Below are 18,659 nucleotides of genomic sequence, written 5' to 3' on the forward strand. Positions count from 1 at the left end.
CAGCTTCTTGCTTGCACGGCAAACATTTTCGGCAAGAGCTATTCTTTTATTTTATTTCGATTTATTTTACTTTCCTTTGTCTTAATTTATCTCGTTCTAAATTGACACAGACGACCGAAATAAAACTTTAAAATGGGGGGTGGGGAAGGGAATGAGTCCGGGAGCAAGATCCTGAGCAGTGCGAGTTTACCAGGCTGGTGTGGCCGCATCCCGGCCGCTCTCGGAGCCTGGCCGAGCCACGCCCGGGGCTTCCTCCGCGCCTCTCCGCCCGCTCTCTGAGCCGCCGCTAGCAGCCTGGAACCATCTCCGCAGCACATAGAGAGAGGGGGAAAAATATGTGGGGAGAGGTTATTTCGTTTCCTCAATTTGGGCATTGGTAGGTCAACTTGAAAGACGGGGTTATTTCAGGGGACCTGAGAAACCCGGGCTGAATTTTTATTTTGTTTTTTGCTTCCAAACACCCGCTGATTGCAGGACCAAAACTTAGAGGATGGTGTCTATGCAGCTAGACCCGCTGAAATGATTTTTAGCATTTATTCGATTACAAACCCTGGATTGTTTAAATTTAAACAGACTTTGGACAGAAAAAGGGAGGGGAGTTGGTTTTAGGATAATCTGTTTAATTTGAATTTGTATGTAAAATGCTTCTAAACCTGCGGTTTCCCCCATTAATGACCACGTAACGCCCTGGAGAGCGCATGGGCTGTCAAAGGGAACCTGGACTTGGCTGCATTTGGGCGGGAGAAGCCAGGATCCGGGTTTACCCTCCCCCAGTTTCTGGGTTGCGGAGGGGAGAATCTGACTATCTGCCTTGGCCCCCATCCAGGCCACTTCTCCTTCTGGGGCAAACACTAAGCCCTAGGGGATTTAAGGCCCCCATGCCTGCAATGCCGCAAACCTCACAGGTGGGGGTCCTGCCATCTACAGGGCTAGCAATGAGGGGGCCAGTTCAGAGGGGGAAAGGGGACACTGAAGCTTTCATTTTGCCCTTATGAAGGTGTCTACTCTAGGCACCGGCTCCTGCTCCTGCCTCACCCCAAAATTGTCTCAGAACAGTCCCTATGCAGAGGATTTGGGGTAGACTTTTACTCGAAGAGGGAGCAGAGCTTCTGTGGAAAATAGGGAGGTTCGGAAAAGAACCCCCTTCCCAGCTGTATGGTTATGGCTTCTCCACTCTGATTCCCTGCCCCCCCAAATCTCACCCCTTCTCAGATTGGGGTTTCCCCAAAAAGAGAGAAGGAGAAGAAAAGAAGATGGCGACCGAGAAAAGGGTTGCTGGTGGAGCAGCCATGAAGAAATGCAATAAATTCCTTGTTGTTTTATGAAAATTTACAACTTTGTGATAGAAGTTTATGAGTGGTTGAATCCAGCGATTGGCCGGCGCCGGTCATGTGGCCGGGCGATCGTGAACATGAACTTTTTATCATTTCCCTGGTGGTTATAATGCAGCATTCTTTTGGACACCACACCTAGGTCGGAGCACTGTCGTCCTTCAGGGCTCCAGCCTCTTGATATTTTTATACTTCAGTATCAGCTCGATACAGCAAAAGAGAGAGAGGACGAGAGAGGGGGGTGAGGAGAAAAGAGAGAGAGAGCGCGCAAGAGGGAGAGGGAGAGAAGGAGGGGTGGGAATTACACAAAGAGAGAACCAAAAATAATTTTGATTCCTAAGTTAATTTTCTCACTGATCTGGGATTTTAGTCACCATGGAAGGTAAATGGACAATCTGCCCAGGACCGCAGCCCGATACTATTTTTCAAAGCCAGAACTTACTCCGTTTTCTATGCAAATGTCAGAAAAATGAAACACCCTCTCTCCCAAGTCAGAGAAGGGGAGGCAACGGCTCTCACGTTGGGACAATATTATCTGGAAGCTGAAGAAGAAACTGAATACTCCTTCTTTCCTCCCTACCCATTCCTTTCAATCCGGAGGGGAAAAAAAATCCCAAGGTCTGCAAAGGTAAGGGAGATTCTACAATTTTCTTGTTCTTTTGCATCGCTTTTGTGTGTGGGGGGGTGGGGCTTGGGTTTTTCTCCCTCCTCCCCCGCTCCAAGACGGGGCTGAACCCCATCTCTGGGCGCTGCAGGGAAAAGCTTCCCAGGAAATTCGGTGGTGGAGAGAGGGGTGGCTGCTTCCTGGAGGGGGAGCCAAGGCAGGGAAAGCGGGAAGAGGAATCAAAAGAGGGCCAGGAGATCAGCTCTAAGTCGCCTTCTTAAGCTTGGAGGAGAGACTCAAGCAAGGGGGCAGCGAAAGAGAGGATGGGGGTGTATCTGGACTTCAGTGGCACCTAAAGAAGCCAGTCGTTATGGCCCCCGTGGGCTTGCCCCCTCCCCCTCCTGCCATCCCTCCCTTGTCCCGGCCTCTGGCTATTGCCTCCGCGCAGTTATCTTGCCTGGTGCGGATATCGCTGGGTTCCCAGAAGCATTGGCATGTGGGGCGGTGGCGTTAAGGGACGTCCTGGTCTCTATAGGGCCTGGAATCTCCGCCGAGGCCGGCGAGGGAGAGGAAACGGCTAGAGAAACACAGAAAAGACAATTCACAGAGAAATGTTCACTATCTCCCTTCGGAGACATTTTTGAAATTAAAGGGCTGTGGGTGGAGACACCAAAAACGAGAGAGACCCCCCCACACACACACCCACCAGGAAGCCTGCCCCAGAATGCCCAAGTATCTCGCCACTCCGGCAGGAGGGAGCCTCGCTCTGCAGGGAGACAGTTTTGTGGTTTTAATGCGGTAGGTTACAGCTGTTGGTTTCTGCACGATATTGATTCTATTACTTGCGTTGTATTGGTATGGGATGTGTGGATTTCGATGGAGGAAAAAATTGCCATGTGTATGTCTGATATGATAACATTTCAAACTTTCCTGGGTCCAGACGTGGTGATTGTGAAGAAGCCATTAAGTGCATTTTTGTTTTAGGCTTATAAATAAAAATAAAAAAGAAAGAAATGAAAGAAGAAAATAAAAAGAAAATCCAATTATGGGACCTAGCGGCGTCTAAACTGAAAAGCTAACTGGCACTGAGCTCAGACAGTCCCGTCCCTCGGGTGTCCAATTTTATCCCTCAGTCAGGCCTTCTAGAGGGTGGGGAGGGCAGAGAACCATTGGGCAGGAGACAGAGATTCCTAAAGTGGCTGGTGGGGTGGAAGTAGGTGCCAGCCTTGAGGCAAGTACTTTAAAATGAGGTAAGGGAGTTTCTGGGGAAGCTTCCAGCCAAGAGATAAGTGATGTTGGCTGTGCAGGGCAGGAGAGATTGTGATTTTTAGTTAGGTGTGCATGAACATGTAATTGCTTTTCTCTTTCTTAAGACCAGATGCAGGGCTTTCAGCCTCGGGCCTCTGGTTGCCCCGGAGTTATAGGGTCTGGGGCGTTTTGGAAGTGGGGATATATTTATTATCCCAGTCCTAAGCTAGGAGAGGGACGACGCGGCCACTTGTGGCACGAAAGAGGCAGCTCTGTGGCCCCGGGTAGATGCCCTAGGTTCAGGCCCAGCCTGAGAGCCCGGAGGGACCGCTGGGCTTCGTAGCGAGAGTTCTCCGCCAGCACCCACGGCACTCGGGGCCTATTCTCAAGGGAAAAATTTCCCAAACCCACCCATACTAAAGGTCTTTTTCTCCTGTAGTCTTGGAGGGTTATAAATCCTCCCTTAGACAGTGCGCTGTGACCCAAATTATGCGGTTTGCTGCCATCTACCGTCCGTTCGGAGACAAGCGGCTTAGGCGCCGCAAGCCCCGCGACACTGTCCAGCGGTGCCCCCGACGCCTGGAAACCCGGTCGCGCAGGGTCCACGGGATTCGGGGGATTTCGGGCCCACGCCGACGCTCTCAGCTGGATCTTGGTTCCCCGGTGTGGGTTAGAGAAGTCTCTCCTCCACCCATCATCCCCAATTTCCCACTCCCCCAGTCTCCGCCCATCCCAGCCCCAAACCTGGCGGCTGGCAGGGGAAGCGGCTTCCTCTAGGGCATATTTTAGAATGTCTAATTCTGCTTCCAGCGGGCAGGGGCCCTGAATCAAAGAGTAGAGGGATCAGGGACAAGACCCCCACCGCCATCCCCACCCCACTCCCACCCCACCAAGGCGCGGGAGAGGATGAGGCAGCTTGAGACACCCGAAGCCAAGGCTGTTCAAGGTTTATTTGGTTTTCTTCTCTGCCAAGGGAGGGGACCCGCAGGGCAGGCGCCGGCCCCGGCAGTTCCACTCGGTTGTCAAAAGACAAACCGGGTCTGTGTTCTCCTGGTTGGCTGGTGGGTCTCGCCAGTTCCTTGGTTGGTGGGTTCGTGGTGAAGGAATTGAACGGAGTTTTCTGGAAACTGTTGATGTCTGCAAGTGAGTGTCAATCCCCTCCCCCATTCTCGATCTTTTCAAGCGAAGTCGACCTAAATATGATTTGGGAAAAATTTGGTAGTGGACTGGGGCCAAATCATTAAGGAACCACACCGTCGTAATTTCTGTTCCTGTTGGACCCTTCACACCAGCTTAACTCGACCACCTTCCCAAGAGGGGGTGGCCAGGGCTAGGCTATGCGCCTCTGCTGCAGCGTTTGAATATTGGCCCCTGTCTCACGGGTTACTGATTAGCTTGGGCTTTCAAGCCGTAGGAGGAAGCTCTGGCAGTTCCTTTAAAGGTGCTGTGGTCCCATTCCTGGGTGGGGGTGGGGTTCCAGGAAATTGCCTGCGGTGCCAGTCAGATCAAGGTGTTCTCAGAGTCTGGCCCAGGGCTAGAGGAGCTGATGAGGTTAAGGTGCCTGGTGGTGCTGGGGACAAACACTGTGGCTGCGGCCCCCACCCGCTTTTGGCGCCTCTGGAGCAGCTCTTTTCATCTTTTCTGCAGCGAGAGTGACTTTCTGGTGGCTATATGGCCCGGCTCAGAGAGGTGCTCTATAGGAGGCCCCCACGGAGCCAGCCCTAGAAGGTCCTTGGCCCCTCGGAGATTGTTTTACTTTTGGACAATCCAAAAGACATGTAGAGAAGTCAAGCTGGTACATGGTACTGAAACACTTCAGGGCCTTTAGGTTGCGCCCTGGGTGCGGGTAGGAAACCGGGAGAATGGGCTCAGCGCTACTGCTCACTCCCCCTAAAGATCAAAGAGGATGCCGCTCATTTGCATAATGAAAATGAAGTCTTTGTACTTTGATTTGGACGGACCAATTTTAGGGCAAAGTGTCTCATCTAAAGAGCCTTCCTCAACCTATGGGAGTGATCACTCAGTACCCCTGGGAACATTTATTTATGTTCCCCAAACCCAGAGAAACAGAGTCCAGGGTGAGAATTGAGTTGAATTATTTTCATTCCACCCCACCCCAGCCAAAGTTGGGAGTAGTGGGGGAAGGTGCTCATCACCCCCAAAATGCTGAGGGAGAGGGCCTTATAGCTTAGAGGAAATCAGAAGCCTGGACAATGTCTCAGCACCCCCCCCACACACCACACACACACACACACACATAGAGGCAAATATCCCTCCTGAGGTTACCTATCAAGAATTTTTCTCCTGAACTGAACACAACTTAGGAAACATTTTCCTGGGAGCTGGAATGTGTTAGCTTGCCCACAGGACTGCAGACTCACAGCATAGAAAATTACAATTATAAATCCTGCCTGTGGGGTATCTGTGCAATCCCTCTGTTATGTACTCAAGAATTGGTACACACTTCTATCCATCTCTCTGAACACACACTTCCTCGTTGAGGCAGGGAGAGACACCCCAGACTGGCGGATGGCTGAGCCCGCTGTGTATTTACATATTCCCCCATGGAGACAGACAGAGGGCGGTGGACCGAACCACAGACAGATTCGTAGGGATCTGGCTCCAGAAAGGAGTCGGTCTCTGGCCCGCCCTGCCCGCCTGCTCTTTTTCCCAAACAAACGGATCAGACGAATAAACGCTCATAAATACCTCTGGGCTTAGATAAGAGCGATGAGGCGCTATTTCCTTTCATGCCCGACTCCAGGCGCCCAGGCCCTGCCCGTAGTGGCTCCATCTCCAGACAAGCAACCTGCAGAGGTGAGGTAAATTTGGGGGCTGTGATTCTAAAGATAGGGCAATTATTTTCCTGCTTTTGACACAGGGAAATGCTCCCTTCCTCACCAGATCTTATTTTGTTCAGACTCCACTGAGAAAATCACACTATTTAGTGCTAGGATGGGGACATTGTTGGGCCAGGAGGAGGCACGGAAGGCTGAGGCCCAGGGCTCAGCCTCAGCAGCAGGGAGGGAGGTGCATGCAAGCCCTCTCTCCCACTTTTTTTCCCCCTGTTCAAATGGCCCCTAGTCCTCTCTAGAAGCGAGCCCAACCGTAGCTAGGTTTGGAATATTTATCCTTCTTCATGATCAGGGGGTTTAAATTTGTTTTCTTAAATGCTTATCAAAAACTCCCATAGAGTCAGGTTAGGAAGTGATTGGAGGGACATCCAGGGATGGCCATTTTGCCATTAAGGTACAGCCTAGAAGTTGCCCTGAGTTCAGAGAGCCTTGGAGACCATGTTGCAACCAAATAAGTTCTCACCCTTGGTCATCTAAGCTCAGTCCTCTACCACCTTCCCTAGTGTCTTGTTCCATCTTCAGTGTGGAGAACTTGGCCAGAAAAAGGAGCTCAAAGGAAGGACAAGGCAGAGGAGGGTCAGCCTGGCCTGACATCTGACTTTGTTCCATGCCCTGGCCCCTTCTTGTCCCCAGGTGTGAAGGTTGTCACCCTTCACTATGTGGCCTGTGTATGCATATTAGAATGTTGGAAATGCTCTGTGGCCCTGTCTCCCAGCCTGGACTCAATGCTCATTTTCCTTGGATGAAAGAGCCAGAGATACACATTCTCTCACACACCCAAATTTGTAAGGCAGCAAAGCTGATGATATGAACATGGGGTGTGGGAGGGAATTGTAGCGATGCTGAGACACAGACAGAAGGGAGAGGGAATGCTGGCTGATGGCTGGAAGCTGCCTGCTGAGTCCCCAAGAGAACGCAAATGCCCTTCTATCACTATCAAACTAAAGCAAAAACCAAGTCTTGGGAAAAAAATAATTTCAAAAAGAACTGGCAGCTCCTACAGAGACTTGGAAGAAGAGTGAGGGTGCCTTTCTTCCCAGTGGTCTCTGACTGCCTCAACTATCAGGAGGGTTTGAAGCCCACAACTGGAAGAAGAATGATTTCTTCCTTGTGCCCAGATTTATAGGGACATACTTGATTCCTGAAAATCCTATAGCCCAGGCTATTCTTAAGTCTTTTGGGATTGCAGAGGGTACCGGTGTGAGGGTTGCAGGCAGGATAGAGGTCAGACAAATAAAGCCGCCTAGGCTGAGGGATACCCCTCACTCCTTCACTCCATATCGCTAAGTGAGAAGAGGGTTAGTCGCTTTCCCCAGTGCCCCTTCCCCTGCCAGGAGTGAGAAGCTGCATACAAGAACCAGGCAGAATGTTTTGGGTAGCCGCCCCCATCGCCACCTTCCAAGAAGCTCCTAGTCTAGCCACAGAGCCAGAAGGGGAAGCTTGGGCTCAGTCCCTCCTGCCAGCTCCTCCTCTTCTGGGTCTTCTAGGCAGTGGGATCTGGCCTGCCCCCTCAGAACAGAAGGGTTGTGGAGAAGCAGGAACAATAACCCGAGGCTTGGAGGAGAGAGATCAGATCTGATAAACAGGAAGAACGATGTTCAAAACCTGGGGAGGAGGGTGTTTCTTCTTTGCTTGTCTTAGCGGAGAACTCTTCTCACCTTCTACCGACACAAAACCCTAGAAACAAATCTTCTTTAGTTCTCTCTCAAGGAGATTCGGAGACATGTACCCACCCCTCCCTGGAGAGAAGGGGCCCAAGCAACGCAGGGGTTAACTTTTCTGAAAACACAATTAACTTTTTCCAATCCTGCGTGGGGTGGGGGAGAGATATATTTATTTAATCACCCAGGAGTGGGGTGGTCTCAATCTAAACGCTCCCTCCTCCCTCAAAGGCACAGAGCCTGTTTCACAGATCCTACGTAGGTGGAACAGGACGCGCTGTGTTGTTGGGGAGAGAGAGAGAGAAAGGCGAAGGAGAAGGAGGAAAAAAAAGGTTGATAGGTTTGTGCGCGGGTCCCTCGTGCGGGCTGCGCTCCTCCTGGGTGCTATTTGACAATTCCTGCCTCTGCCATTGGTCAGTGTTGGATCAGATGGTTGTATTTCCTTCTGGCCCTCACTGGCACCTCGCCATCCCCCCTCAGCTAAAACCCAATCTCGGATATACTACTAATAGGCGCGGCGCTCGGACTATAAAACACAACAAATCATAAACCCGGCGGAGCAGCAGCGGCCGCGCGCGCCTCCCCTCCCAATGAGTTCCTATTTCGTGAACTCCACCTTCCCCGTCACTCTGGCCAGCGGGCAGGAGTCCTTCCTGGGCCAGCTACCGCTCTACTCGTCGGGCTATGCGGACCCGCTGAGGCATTACCCCGCGCCCTATGGGCCAGGGCCGGGCCAGGACAAGGGCTTTGCCACTTCCTCCTATTACCCGCCGGCGGGCGGTGGCTACGGCCGAGCGGCGCCCTGCGACTACGGGCCGGCGCCGGCCTTCTACCGCGAGAAGGAGTCGGCCTGCGCACTCTCGGGCGCCGAAGAGCCGCCCCCGTTCCACCCCGAGCCGCGGAAGTCGGACTGCGCGCAGGACAAGAGCGTGTTCGGCGAGACAGAAGAGCAGAAGTGCTCCACTCCGGTCTATCCGTGGATGCAGCGGATGAATTCGTGCAACAGTGAGTGAGACTTCCCGTCGCCGTAGCCCTGACTCCCCTGGGCCCCCACCCCGGGACACAGAACTAGTGAGCGCCCCCTGCCCCAATCTCCCACAGGGTGCTGGGTGGGCATCTCAGTTAGAAGATAGAAGAAGATTGGGTGCCTGCCCGGGATCTCTCGCTGTGTCTCCTATTAGGCAGGAGTTACAAAGTTTGCAAAGTCTCAGCCGCACTGGGAGTAATGAGGAGCGAGTGTGCTCTCCTGGGGCCCCTGGCCAGAGCCGGGGTTCCAGGACAGGAAAGGGAGCAGGGGCCCGCAATCACGGGCTTGGCTTTACTTTGCGCCCCCAGCCCCCCTCTCCCAGCCCTGGTAGGGTTCCCCAACCAAAGACGGCTCCATTAAAAACGGAGTGCGTCATGCAAGGGGGTAGGAGGTGACGCTGAAGAGGAAGAGTTGAGTCTGACTGGGACTGTGTTTCCCTGAGGGTGGGGGGCTGGGGCAAGATGAGGCACCAGGAAAGGAGTGGTAATCAGAGGAGGGAGGAGGAATAAGGGGAAGGAAGAGAGAGGGAGCAGGCGGAGCGAGAGAGGAAGAAACAGGCGCGGGGTCTCAGGTTGGATTATTTGTTGGCCTTAAGTCCCAACTGATGTCCATTAGCCGGACTCGAAAGTGAGGAGCCGTTAATGTGGACTATGGATCGATCTACGTCATTACGGATTAAGGGCCTGGATTTATCACTGGGTTGGCGGAATGGGGGTTGGGGAGAAAGATGGATGGAAAGCCAGGGAAAGACAAGATGCAACTAGGAAGAGACACACCTGACCAGCCCCTCCCCCCAGGCTCAGGTGGGAGTTCAAACTGCTCCTCCCTTCCCCCATCTAGACTGACGGCACAGGCCTAGGAGACCAGGAGGGAATCTGGAGGGGGCGCTGGAGGAGTGCGAAAGGGGGGAAGGGAACCGGCAGAGTGGAGGGTATCCCTGTACTGGCTGGAGTCTGTGTTCGAGGGTCGACTAGGGGAGGGGGCCCTGGGCCCGGTGACCCCAGGCCTCAGCATCTCCACTCTGCGTAACAGGTTCCTCCTTTGGGCCCAGTGGCCGGCGAGGCCGCCAGACATACACGCGTTACCAGACGCTGGAGCTGGAGAAGGAGTTTCACTACAATCGCTACCTGACGCGGCGGCGGCGCATCGAGATCGCGCACGCCCTGTGCCTGACTGAGCGGCAGATCAAGATATGGTTCCAGAACCGACGCATGAAGTGGAAAAAGGAGAGCAAACTGCTCAGCGCGTCTCAGCTCAGTGCCGAGGAGGAGGAAGAAAAACCGGCCGAGTGAAGGTGCTGGAAAGGGAGGGAGGACGCGAGGGGAAAGGCCTGTGGGGAGCCGAGAGGGTCGGAGAGACCCGGGAAGGAAGGCTCTCGGGTGGGGGAGCCAGGAGACCTGCTCTCCAGCGCACGACAGGCGAGGCCCAGCTCTCTCCTGGACGCCCCCGCCCGCACAGCTCCCGGTGGGTGCTCTGAGGCCTCACTACTCGAGCCCACCCAGCACCCTGCGCGCCCTTCCTTCCCGAGGAACTCGCCTCAGCCTGATCAGGCTTCCTGGTGAGAACTGAGGATCGGACTCACTTGATGTTTCCTGGAAGCAGAGCAAAATGCTCTTGTCCCTGTCGCGTCTCATTTCGTCCATGTCCCCCATGCACGGTTCAATGGTAGATTCGCTGTCCCCTCAGCGGAGGCCTTGAAGACTCCCTGATCCCAGACCTGTCGTCTCTCCCACCCCCTCCCCAAAGCCACTGGAAGGAGCACATACTACCTAGAAGTAAGAAGAGGAGCCTCAGAAGAAAACAAAGTTCTATTTTATTAATTTTCTATGTGTTGTGTTTGTAGTCTTGTCTTAGCTCGGGACGTGAAATACTTCGATGATGATGATAATAATAATAATAACAATAATAAAGATGTGAAAACTCGACGCTGGGTCACCTCCAATCCTCCCCTGCCGTTTTTCACTCTTCCCTCAACCCCCAGCCTCTCCATCTGTCTTGAGCCAGAATTCTTCAGCAAAAGCGAGAGCCCTGGCCCGCTGAAGCGAGCCCTGTTCGACTGGGAAGTTACAGCTGAGATAAAGGCTGGAGCGATCAGTCCTGCCCAGGCCCCAGCGCTGCGTTTCCCTGGTGCTGAGGCTCACAGCCGCCTCTCCCCGAGCAGACTTGGGGGATGGAGAGGGGCTGTTTCCCTCTCATTCTCTAGCCTCTCCTCCTGTGTCCACAGCACTAAGGGAGCCACTGAGGCCCCTAAAGCTCTCTTGCGGAGACGGAGCCATCGAGTCTGGGGGCCTCTGCAGCACTTTCCTGTGCTCACCTTCGCAGAGACCCCTGGCCTTTGGCCCGTCCACATGGCCAGGTTTTTTTGCCAGCCTTGGCCCTCCGCTCCTGGCCTGTGGCTCCGGAGACTAAAAAACGGGGCCACTGGGTATCTCTCGCCCTGTAGCTGAAGGCTCCAGGTGCCCCTTCCCACCTCAAATAGGAGGTCAGCCTCAAGTAGGAGATCAGCCTCAAGCAGGGGAATGTAAAGCCACCAGCCAGGCACAGGCCGAAGGGCACAACTTTCCCTTGCTCCTTGGAGACCCCAGGGCAGGAGGCCAGGTGATGGGGCATTTAGTGTCATCCTCTCAACCGGGAATGGCCCATTCTCTCTCTGCTTGTACCGGCACCCAGAGGGCAAGTTGCGGCCACTGTTTTCCTTTATTCCTCCGCCCTCTGGCTTCCTTTATTATTTTTAAAGAAAATAATCCCCTTCTAATAGGGGACCAGCTGCGGGCGGTCTCTGGCCGCCCAGGGTGCTCAGCAAAGCATGCGGGTCCTTGGAACCCCTTTTCCGGGAAGGCGGCTGACACCAGGCAAATTCTCAAACTGCCCAGCTGCGAGTGAGGGGCCTGGAGTGGGGCCTCCGAATGCAATAGCGTAGGACGAGGGGAAGGGGCTCCGCTTTACAAACTCTCAGACACATGTTACTACTCAAACCCAAGCAGCAGACGCGGTGGCCGCTGCGGTCTTTTCGGCAACTAGGCCACTTAGCCCCAGCTGTGTTCGGCTTCTGGGGTCCCTGTCCTGCTCTGTCACTTCCCACGCCTGGGTTAAGGACCACCAAGGAGGTCAGGAAGGGGATTTCGAACTTCCAAGTGGCCCAGGAGAAGTGAGCGCTTCTCCTGCTTGTTTTTCAAGCCTCCCGCCCAGTCCTGCCGGCTCGGCCTGGTGGCTGTGGACCGGCAACAGCAGCCCCACCAGCATGCAGGCAGGGCTAAGCTCCCGGGGAAAACCCGTTGCAATAATTGTTTTTCACACACAACTTCCAACCCTTCCCCCATTTCCGCCTCCAACTCGGAGACTTGCAAAGCCCAAGAAAGGGAAAAGCAACTCAATCTTTGATCTTCTCATCCAAAGTTAAAATAATAACGACAGTGATGATGTAGGGAGAAGGAACCAAATAGAGAGGCTAACCCCACCCACAAGAAAGTGGGTAAAAAGCCCAACCCCTGCTCGAAAAGGCTCAACCCTGTGGCTGAGCCTTGGCCGGGTTTCTTTCTCTCCCGGCGGCTGCAGGGAGCCGGCAGGAAGGCAGCCGCTGCCGCCATGGCGGTCTCCCGCCCGCGCTCCCATCGATCGCCGGGAGGTGGCGCGCTCTGCTCAGAGGCCAACGCCAACCTTCTCCCTGTTTCTCCCCCTTCTCCTTTTTCCCCCTCTCTCGGAGGCTCGCATTGAATCGGCCCTAACGATTCTCGGATCGTCATTATTTGTAACCATAGAGCATGAATTACCTCTTGAGGTCATCAGCGAGAATTTACGACTGGTCAACAAAAGCACGTGATTCCCTAACGCCCCCCCACCCCCCTTCCAACCCCCCCCATATTTGGCCGCATACATAGCAAAACGAAGTACAGTGCATCGCTATAATTCATTAATACATCATAAATCGTGAAGCACAGGGTTATAACGACCACGATCCACAAATCAAGCCCTCCAAAATCACCCAAATGAGCTCGTACTTTGTAAACTCCTTCTCGGGGCGTTATCCAAATGGCCCGGACTATCAGTTGCTAAATTATGGCAGTGGCAGCTCTCTGAGCGGCTCTTACAGGGATCCCGCTGCCATGCACACCGGCTCTTACGGCTACAATTACAATGGGATGGACCTCAGCGTCAACCGCTCCTCGGCCTCCTCCAGCCACTTTGGGGCGGTGGGCGAGAGCTCGCGCGCCTTCCCCGCGCCCGCCCAGGAGCCCCGCTTCAGGCAAGCGGCTTCGAGCTGCTCCCTGTCCTCGCCCGAGTCCCTGCCCTGCACCAACGGCGACAGCCACGGCGCCAAGCCCTCTGCTTCGTCCCCCTCCGACCAGGCGACCCCAGCCAGTTCCAGCGCCAATTTCACCGAAATAGACGAGGCCAGTGCGTCCTCGGAGCCTGAGGAAGCGGCGAGCCAGCTAAGCAGCCCCAGCCTAGCTCGGGCACAGCCAGAGCCCATGGCCACCTCCACAGCCGCGCCCGAGGGGCAGACTCCGCAGATATTCCCCTGGATGAGGAAGCTTCACATCAGCCATGGTAATTCTCTCTCTCTTTTTTGTATTCTCAGCTTTCCTTCTCTGCGTTTTGGGGTGGGATGGGGGGAACAAGGAGAGCTTGGCTTTACCCTAAATATAGATTCATTTTTCCAAGGGGGAGAAGTCTCTAAGAGGGGCCTCATAGCTTGGTAGACAGAGCCAAACAGGGTCTCTCTGTTAGAGGGGGGTATTTTTAATAATTTGTTTCAGCTTCGGCTTAGGTTTTTATTAGCGCAGCTGTACCAGCTTTAGAATAAAGGATGGGGTTCATGTAATGTGGGGAAGGGTCCTGCTTACCCCTGAAATTTTGAGACTACCGCTAGCAAAGAAGGGGTGAGCAGTAAAAGGAGCTTTCCAGGGCAAAAGTGCAACCGCTCTCCTCCCTCCCGGGGCGAGCGGCCGCCTGAGCCCAGCCAAGGGTGAGGCACTAGGAGCGAGCAAAAGACAAAGCCGGGCGCACTAGCTGCCGGCAGAAGTGGGAGATGCAGGAGAAAGGGGTGCAGAAATCGAGCTTGAATGTGGGCATCTGGAGTAGAGAAGATTGGAGCTGTGGTGAGCTGGGTGCCTGGACGCCTGGGTCCTGCTCCCCCGCCCCCTCCCACCCAGTGCCCCCTCCCTTAACCGGAATAACGTTGCCTTGCGGCTTTCCTCTGTCTGCTCCAGATATGACCGGGCCGGACGGGAAAAGGGCCCGGACCGCGTATACCCGCTACCAGACCCTGGAGCTGGAAAAGGAGTTCCACTTCAACCGCTACCTGACCCGGCGACGGCGCATCGAGATCGCCCACGCACTCTGCCTGTCCGAGCGCCAGATCAAGATCTGGTTCCAGAACCGGCGCATGAAGTGGAAGAAGGACAACAAACTGAAAAGTATGAGCCTGGCTACAGCCGGCAGCGCCTTCCAGCCCTGAGCCCGCCCAGAGGAGCCCAGCGGCCCAAGAGCCCATGCCACCCCCAGCCCTGGCCCCTCCAATCCTCCCCGCGCTGCCGCCGCCCGCTGGGGACCGGTTCCCACAAGCCTGCCTCGCCCCGGCCTTGTGTTACGATATTTCGTTTGGTCTTAGGTCTTCCTGTGGCGCCCTCTCTCCTGGACTGGTTATCTTGTTATTATTGTTAATAATAATAATAATTATTATTATTTTCCTTCCATGCTCCCAACTCCCTTCTGCTTGCCCCAAATCCGCCAGCGTTTCTGAATGTTTGTGTCTGTGATTGCAGTCCTTCCCCCAGGAAAAAAAAAAAAAAAAAAAAAAAGAAATTCGCATGTTTAATGTGAACTCTCCCCTCCCCATCTGTGTTCTAACTTATTTATAAAAAGATGATCGCTGTATTTTGAGTTTCAGCTGGAAACTTCTGCAAGGGGCAGCAGTTGAGGTGGGGTAGTGCCGCAGTGGGGCCAAGCTGAGCTGGCCTCGGAGATGGAGTCTCTTTTCATTCTCCTCCTCCTCTCTCTCCACTCCCCAGGCCCAAGTCTCCTAGGGGCTTGGTCCTAGGGTGGGAAGGGGCTAGGGAGGACCAAAGGGATGATATTGAGAAAAAAGAAAAAAGATAGTGAGATTTAAGTTCCTGCTGCCTGAGTAGGCCCCGCAAGGCCTGGTCTGGGAGTATACGGAAACAAAAATGATCCTCAGTGCAAAATGTCTTGTGTATTTCTCTGTGAATCTATGGGTCTGGCTAGAGGGCCCAAAGCTTGTAAATATGGGGATAGTCTGGGTCAGACCCATCTCTCCCTTACCCATTTTGCTTCCAAGACCATTTGTAGTGAGCGAGTGGATGCTGTGCTACATGTGAAATCTGTCTTTGCGGGGCCTGTCTCAGTGATTCGCTTTTGGTATTTGTTTGTAGCTTTCCTGGAAGTCAAATAAATGTTTCCCCCACTCCATTGCCCTTCCACTTGTCTTTTCTCCGAGGGGTCTGCCTCTTCCATCCCAGGCACACCCTGCACCATTCTCAATGGATCTGGGGTGCAGGGAAGAAAAAGTAGGCTGCTCCCCAACAGCTCTTCTCAGCCATGTAAGTCCCTGGCTTGGTCAACAGTACCCGGGCTAGAGAACAGACCTTTGTGCCTGGGGAACTCCAAGGCCCAGAAACCCCATGTGGGGCTGGGGCAGGGGAAAGGCTGAACTAGACTCCATCCTGGTCTTCCATTAGCTGGCCAAGGAAGCCTCTGGAAAACTCTTCTGGGAAAGTAATTTGGGCCTAAGTCCTCAGCAGGAGGCTCCTAGCCTTTTGGGAGTGGTAGAGGCCTGCCCAGCCCCCTGTCTCCTACTGCAAGTCCCAATTCAGCTCTGCCACCAACTAAAGCAAAAAAAAAAAAAAAAAAAAATCAGTTGGATTTCAAAGGATTTCTCTCATCCTCAGCCTTCCCTACCCTTATCAAGGGCTCCTTCTCTCCAAGGGTCCAACTGATCTTCCCTCTTGATTAGGAGTTAGAGTCCTTTCAGAAAGACCCCTGGTTCCCCCTTCAGCCTGGCCCAGGGCCAGGGCCCAGTCCACCTCCATCCAAGTCAGCCTCCACCCTGATCGCAAGAGTCAAGTCTGGACACTTACCCGGTCAATCCCTTCCAGCTTGGCCCAACTTCTTACTGGACTTGGGGGGAGGGGGAGCTGGTGAGGAGGCAGCCGAGGGTCGTGGAGGCTCTACTTGGCCCTCCTTTCCCTTCACCCCTTGACTTTGTCCCCCTTTGTCGATAGCAAACTATCCCAAAAGTCGCTATGACATTTAGATGTCAAATGGATAGGGGTTTTATCTCGAAGTTAGATCGTAAAAATCGCCGAGAAGTCAGACAGATACCCCTCACTGGCTCGAGAAAGTCACGTGAGGTCCATAAAGTTAGTTTTATGGTTTTGGGGAGTTGACACCGCGCAGTATATTTCACATTCTCCAGAATGTTAAGTGACACTTTAACTGCTCGCTGTGATGGGGAAGGGGGCAGAAGTAGGTGAGCACTCTTCCAGCCTGGAGCAGCCGGACCAGCCCAGAAGGCAGCAGCGGCCCAGGCCAGCATTCCCACAGTAAGTCGCTTTCAGTTTTCGCTTTTACCCCTTGCAATTCTGGGACTTGGGACTGGGGGAAGAAAACTTGTTTCCAGCTGGGGCTGTGGGGTGATGTGGGGGAAATTTAGCCTGTTTTATGCACCCAGTTCTAAGGGACTGTGTGCCTGAAATGAGTGCTCTCAGTTTCATAAGGCCTCATGGGTCGGGGGTGCCTGATTTTTACTAGCAGGAGTGTCTGACTTTGTGGGGAAAAGGGTTTGTGTAGGGGATTCATACTCCCTCAGTGCCAGTGGAAATTTAGGGACCAAGAAGGAGGGGTGTGTATTGCTGAAAGAAGGGGCCGTTGTGGGGGGCCACTTCACTGCTGGATATCTTCAGACAGCTATTTCCCCACCCTCAGTAAAGAAACTTTATGACATTCATTTGTCAGAGGTGTGGGGGGGTGCACCTCTGGGCACTTTTATCCGGATACATGTGAGCTGAGAAAAAGCACCGGGTAGGTGGCTGCTGTGGGCTGCCTTGCTCTGGGATGCTCTCTGGCTTTCAGATCTTTGAAGCCCATAAAAAGGGGTCCCTCCAGTTATCTTTGGCTTCATCAGGCTTCTCTGGGATGGGGAGCACAGCGCTGCTTTTGCTTCCACCTTCAGCCTGTTGGTCTCAAGCTAATCTTTCTCCTTGGCTCAAAGTAGGATCCTGAAGTCAGACTACGGAGCGGACAGAGTGGGCAATCCCCCCAGTTCAAAACCTAATTCCTGAACCAGGAGTGGGGGAAGGGAAGAGCTTCTTCTCTTGCCTAGAGGTGTTAGGTGTTTAAGTAGAACTCTGGCATGCCCTCCATAAATAAAATTAGCTCAAGAATACAAATCCCTCAACTGTCAGGAGGAAATAGGTTCAGGAGCTGGAAGAGAAAATAGGAAAGGTGCTCTTTTTCCCTCTTCTCTTCCGGGCACACCCTCAAAGGCCCCTTTGTTTTGTGGCACCATAAACCAGAGAGACTTCAGGATTTGATCCCCAGGGGTTCTGTTATTTTCTAGGGAAAAGTCACCCTTCTAAAAGTCAGAGGCCTCTTCCCCACCAAATTGATCCCCCTCCAATTTAAGACCTATGGGGCTAACTACCCTGTCACTCCTGCTTTCACCAGCCTGCCATCCCTTGATTCACCTCACCAACTGCCATAGGTAGTTTCTGGGATTGGATATGTGGCACCTCGAGGGGCTTCTGATCTTTGGGACAAGGATGGGGTCATAAGACTCCCTTTCTCCCATTAAGGGACATTGGAATTCTCCCCCTCTCCTCTTTCTCCTGAAGCCACTCTCTATTCCCTGAGCTCTCTATCCACTGTCCAAGCCTGACTTACAGGAGATCCTTAACAGGCTTTAAAAGCAGAGTCACCCTGGTTTGAAGACACATCATCCCAAGAATGATGAGGGCATTTGTATCCCTTAGAAAGGAGACACAGGTCGACTCCCAAAGGATCCCCAGAACCATTGAAAATATAAAGAAGTGCCAGAGGCACAGCTTCCACAGTCTTCCACTGTACAAGGCAGCGGAGTTGACAGACATGCAGAGAAAGAGTTCCGCAAGGGAGAGTCTGACCTGGGTCTCCAGGGGAACCCCATTCCTACTGTGCCCCTGGCTTCACTCTAATATACTTCCCTTTCTTAAAGCCCTCCTGGAAGCTAAAACCCCAGATAGCAAGGCCTGCTGCTGAAAAATTGTTTCTTCGCCCCCTCTCATGTCAGTTCTGCAGGCTCTGACATCTACTAAGTATATCTGGCTGGATTTTGCAGGATGGCAAAGAGCAACTTGGGGTGCCAGTTCCACCTCAGTGACCAAACCCTTGAAGGGTCTCCTCCAGCTCTAAGCGGGTCCTGGAGAAGATGCCTAGGCTGGGCTTTCCTCTTCTCCACTTCAGGCTCCCTAAGCTGAACCCCAGTCTGGTCTGAACCCCAACCAGGACAAGTTGGGGGAGGCAATGGGAAGTGTGAAGGGATTTCTGGCGCCAAGAACTCTCTCCTCTGCCCCAGACCTCTGTCATCTCCTCCTGCCCTCCTCAGGCTATCTCCCTCTAAGAAAGCAGCTCTACTCTCTCCAGAGCTTTGCTCTCCCTCCTCTCCCACCTGCTTTTTCTCTCTGCCAGTCCAGGCTTCAGCCTCTTGAGCTACAAGCCAGGCCGATACCCTCTGGCCAAATCTTCAACCTGGGGCAGGCCCCAGGAGGTGACAGCTGGAGATTAAGGCTGCAGTTTCTCTTTTCCCTTTGAGGCCAGCCTGGCCACCACTCAGTGGACAATTCAATTTGGATTTTTTTTTGTTTTGTTTTATTTGGTTATTTGTTTTGTTTCTCTGAGGCCAATGGGTGGGAGGAAGTATAAAGAAGTGTAAACAGG

At 53.4% G+C, this 18,659-nt stretch overlaps 3 protein-coding genes and 1 long non-coding RNA gene across 9 annotated transcripts in view; 3 read left to right on the top strand and 1 right to left on the bottom strand.

Annotated features, from left to right (window-relative positions):
• Positions 1 to 36: 36 nt before the first annotated feature.
• Positions 37 to 15,993, bottom strand: LOC107127803 (uncharacterized). Of its 2 annotated transcripts, none has more exons than XR_012425705.1 (3): positions 15,824 to 15,993; positions 5,893 to 5,992; positions 37 to 2,512 (listed from the first exon to the last, which is right to left on the bottom strand). It is a non-coding gene; the product is annotated as an uncharacterized lncRNA (long non-coding RNA). The 2 variants fall into 2 exon arrangements; XR_001486014.3 differs by lacking the exon at positions 37 to 2,512 and adding an exon at positions 4,114 to 4,376.
• On the top strand, positions 1,448 to 10,649 carry HOXB6 (homeobox B6). Of its 2 annotated transcripts, none has more exons than XM_005583559.4 (3): positions 1,448 to 1,959; positions 8,180 to 8,704; positions 9,759 to 10,649. In XM_005583559.4, exons 2-3 carry the CDS (start codon positions 8,290 to 8,292, stop codon positions 10,016 to 10,018), a joined length of 675 nt encoding a protein of 224 aa, XP_005583616.1. In that variant the 5' UTR covers positions 1,448 to 1,959; positions 8,180 to 8,289; the 3' UTR covers positions 10,019 to 10,649. The 2 variants fall into 2 exon arrangements, with proteins under 2 accessions (XP_005583616.1, XP_065387470.1); XM_065531398.2 differs by having other exon boundaries at positions 8,212 to 8,704.
• HOXB5 (homeobox B5) lies at positions 12,231 to 15,155 on the top strand. Its single transcript, XM_045374949.3, has 2 exons — positions 12,231 to 13,274; positions 13,937 to 15,155. Exons 1-2 carry the CDS (start codon positions 12,713 to 12,715, stop codon positions 14,182 to 14,184), a joined length of 810 nt encoding a protein of 269 aa, XP_045230884.1. The 5' UTR covers positions 12,231 to 12,712; the 3' UTR covers positions 14,185 to 15,155.
• A 178-nt stretch (positions 15,994 to 16,171) lies between the features above and the next one.
• The window catches only part of HOXB3 (homeobox B3), a 41,464-nt gene continuing 38,976 nt past the window's right edge, over positions 16,172 to 18,659 (top strand). For all 4 annotated transcript variants that reach the window (XM_045374943.3, XM_065531391.2, XM_045374946.3 and 1 more), the window contains exon 1: positions 16,172 to 16,288. Coding sequence is in view for 1 of the 4 variants with exons in the window: in XM_065531393.2 (XP_065387465.1) it covers positions 16,194 to 16,288 (95 nt within the window). In the remaining 3 variants the exon portion in view is untranslated. The remainder of the gene's footprint in view (positions 16,289 to 18,659) is intronic.

This window comes from Macaca fascicularis, chromosome 16 (genome assembly GCF_037993035.2).
Source record: "Macaca fascicularis isolate 582-1 chromosome 16, T2T-MFA8v1.1".
NCBI lineage: Eukaryota > Metazoa > Chordata > Mammalia > Primates > Cercopithecidae > Macaca > Macaca fascicularis.

What these genes read in the sequence shown, in the direction of transcription:
- HOXB6 (XM_065531398.2), top strand. Translation starts at nt 1,801, where the DNA reads ATGAAACACCCTCTCTCCCAAGTCAGAGAAGGGGAGGCAACGGCTCTC. An exon ending in AAATCCCAAGGTCTGCAAAG is followed by an intron (nt 1,960 to 8,211) that starts GTAAGGGAGATT and finishes TACTACTAATAG; the next exon opens with GCGCGGCGCTCGGACTATAA. An exon ending in GCGGATGAATTCGTGCAACA is followed by an intron (nt 8,705 to 9,758) that starts GTGAGTGAGACT and finishes TCTGCGTAACAG; the next exon opens with GTTCCTCCTTTGGGCCCAGT.
- HOXB5 (XM_045374949.3), top strand. Translation starts at nt 12,713, where the DNA reads ATGAGCTCGTACTTTGTAAACTCCTTCTCGGGGCGTTATCCAAATGGC. An exon ending in GAAGCTTCACATCAGCCATG is followed by an intron (nt 13,275 to 13,936) that starts GTAATTCTCTCT and finishes TGTCTGCTCCAG; the next exon opens with ATATGACCGGGCCGGACGGG.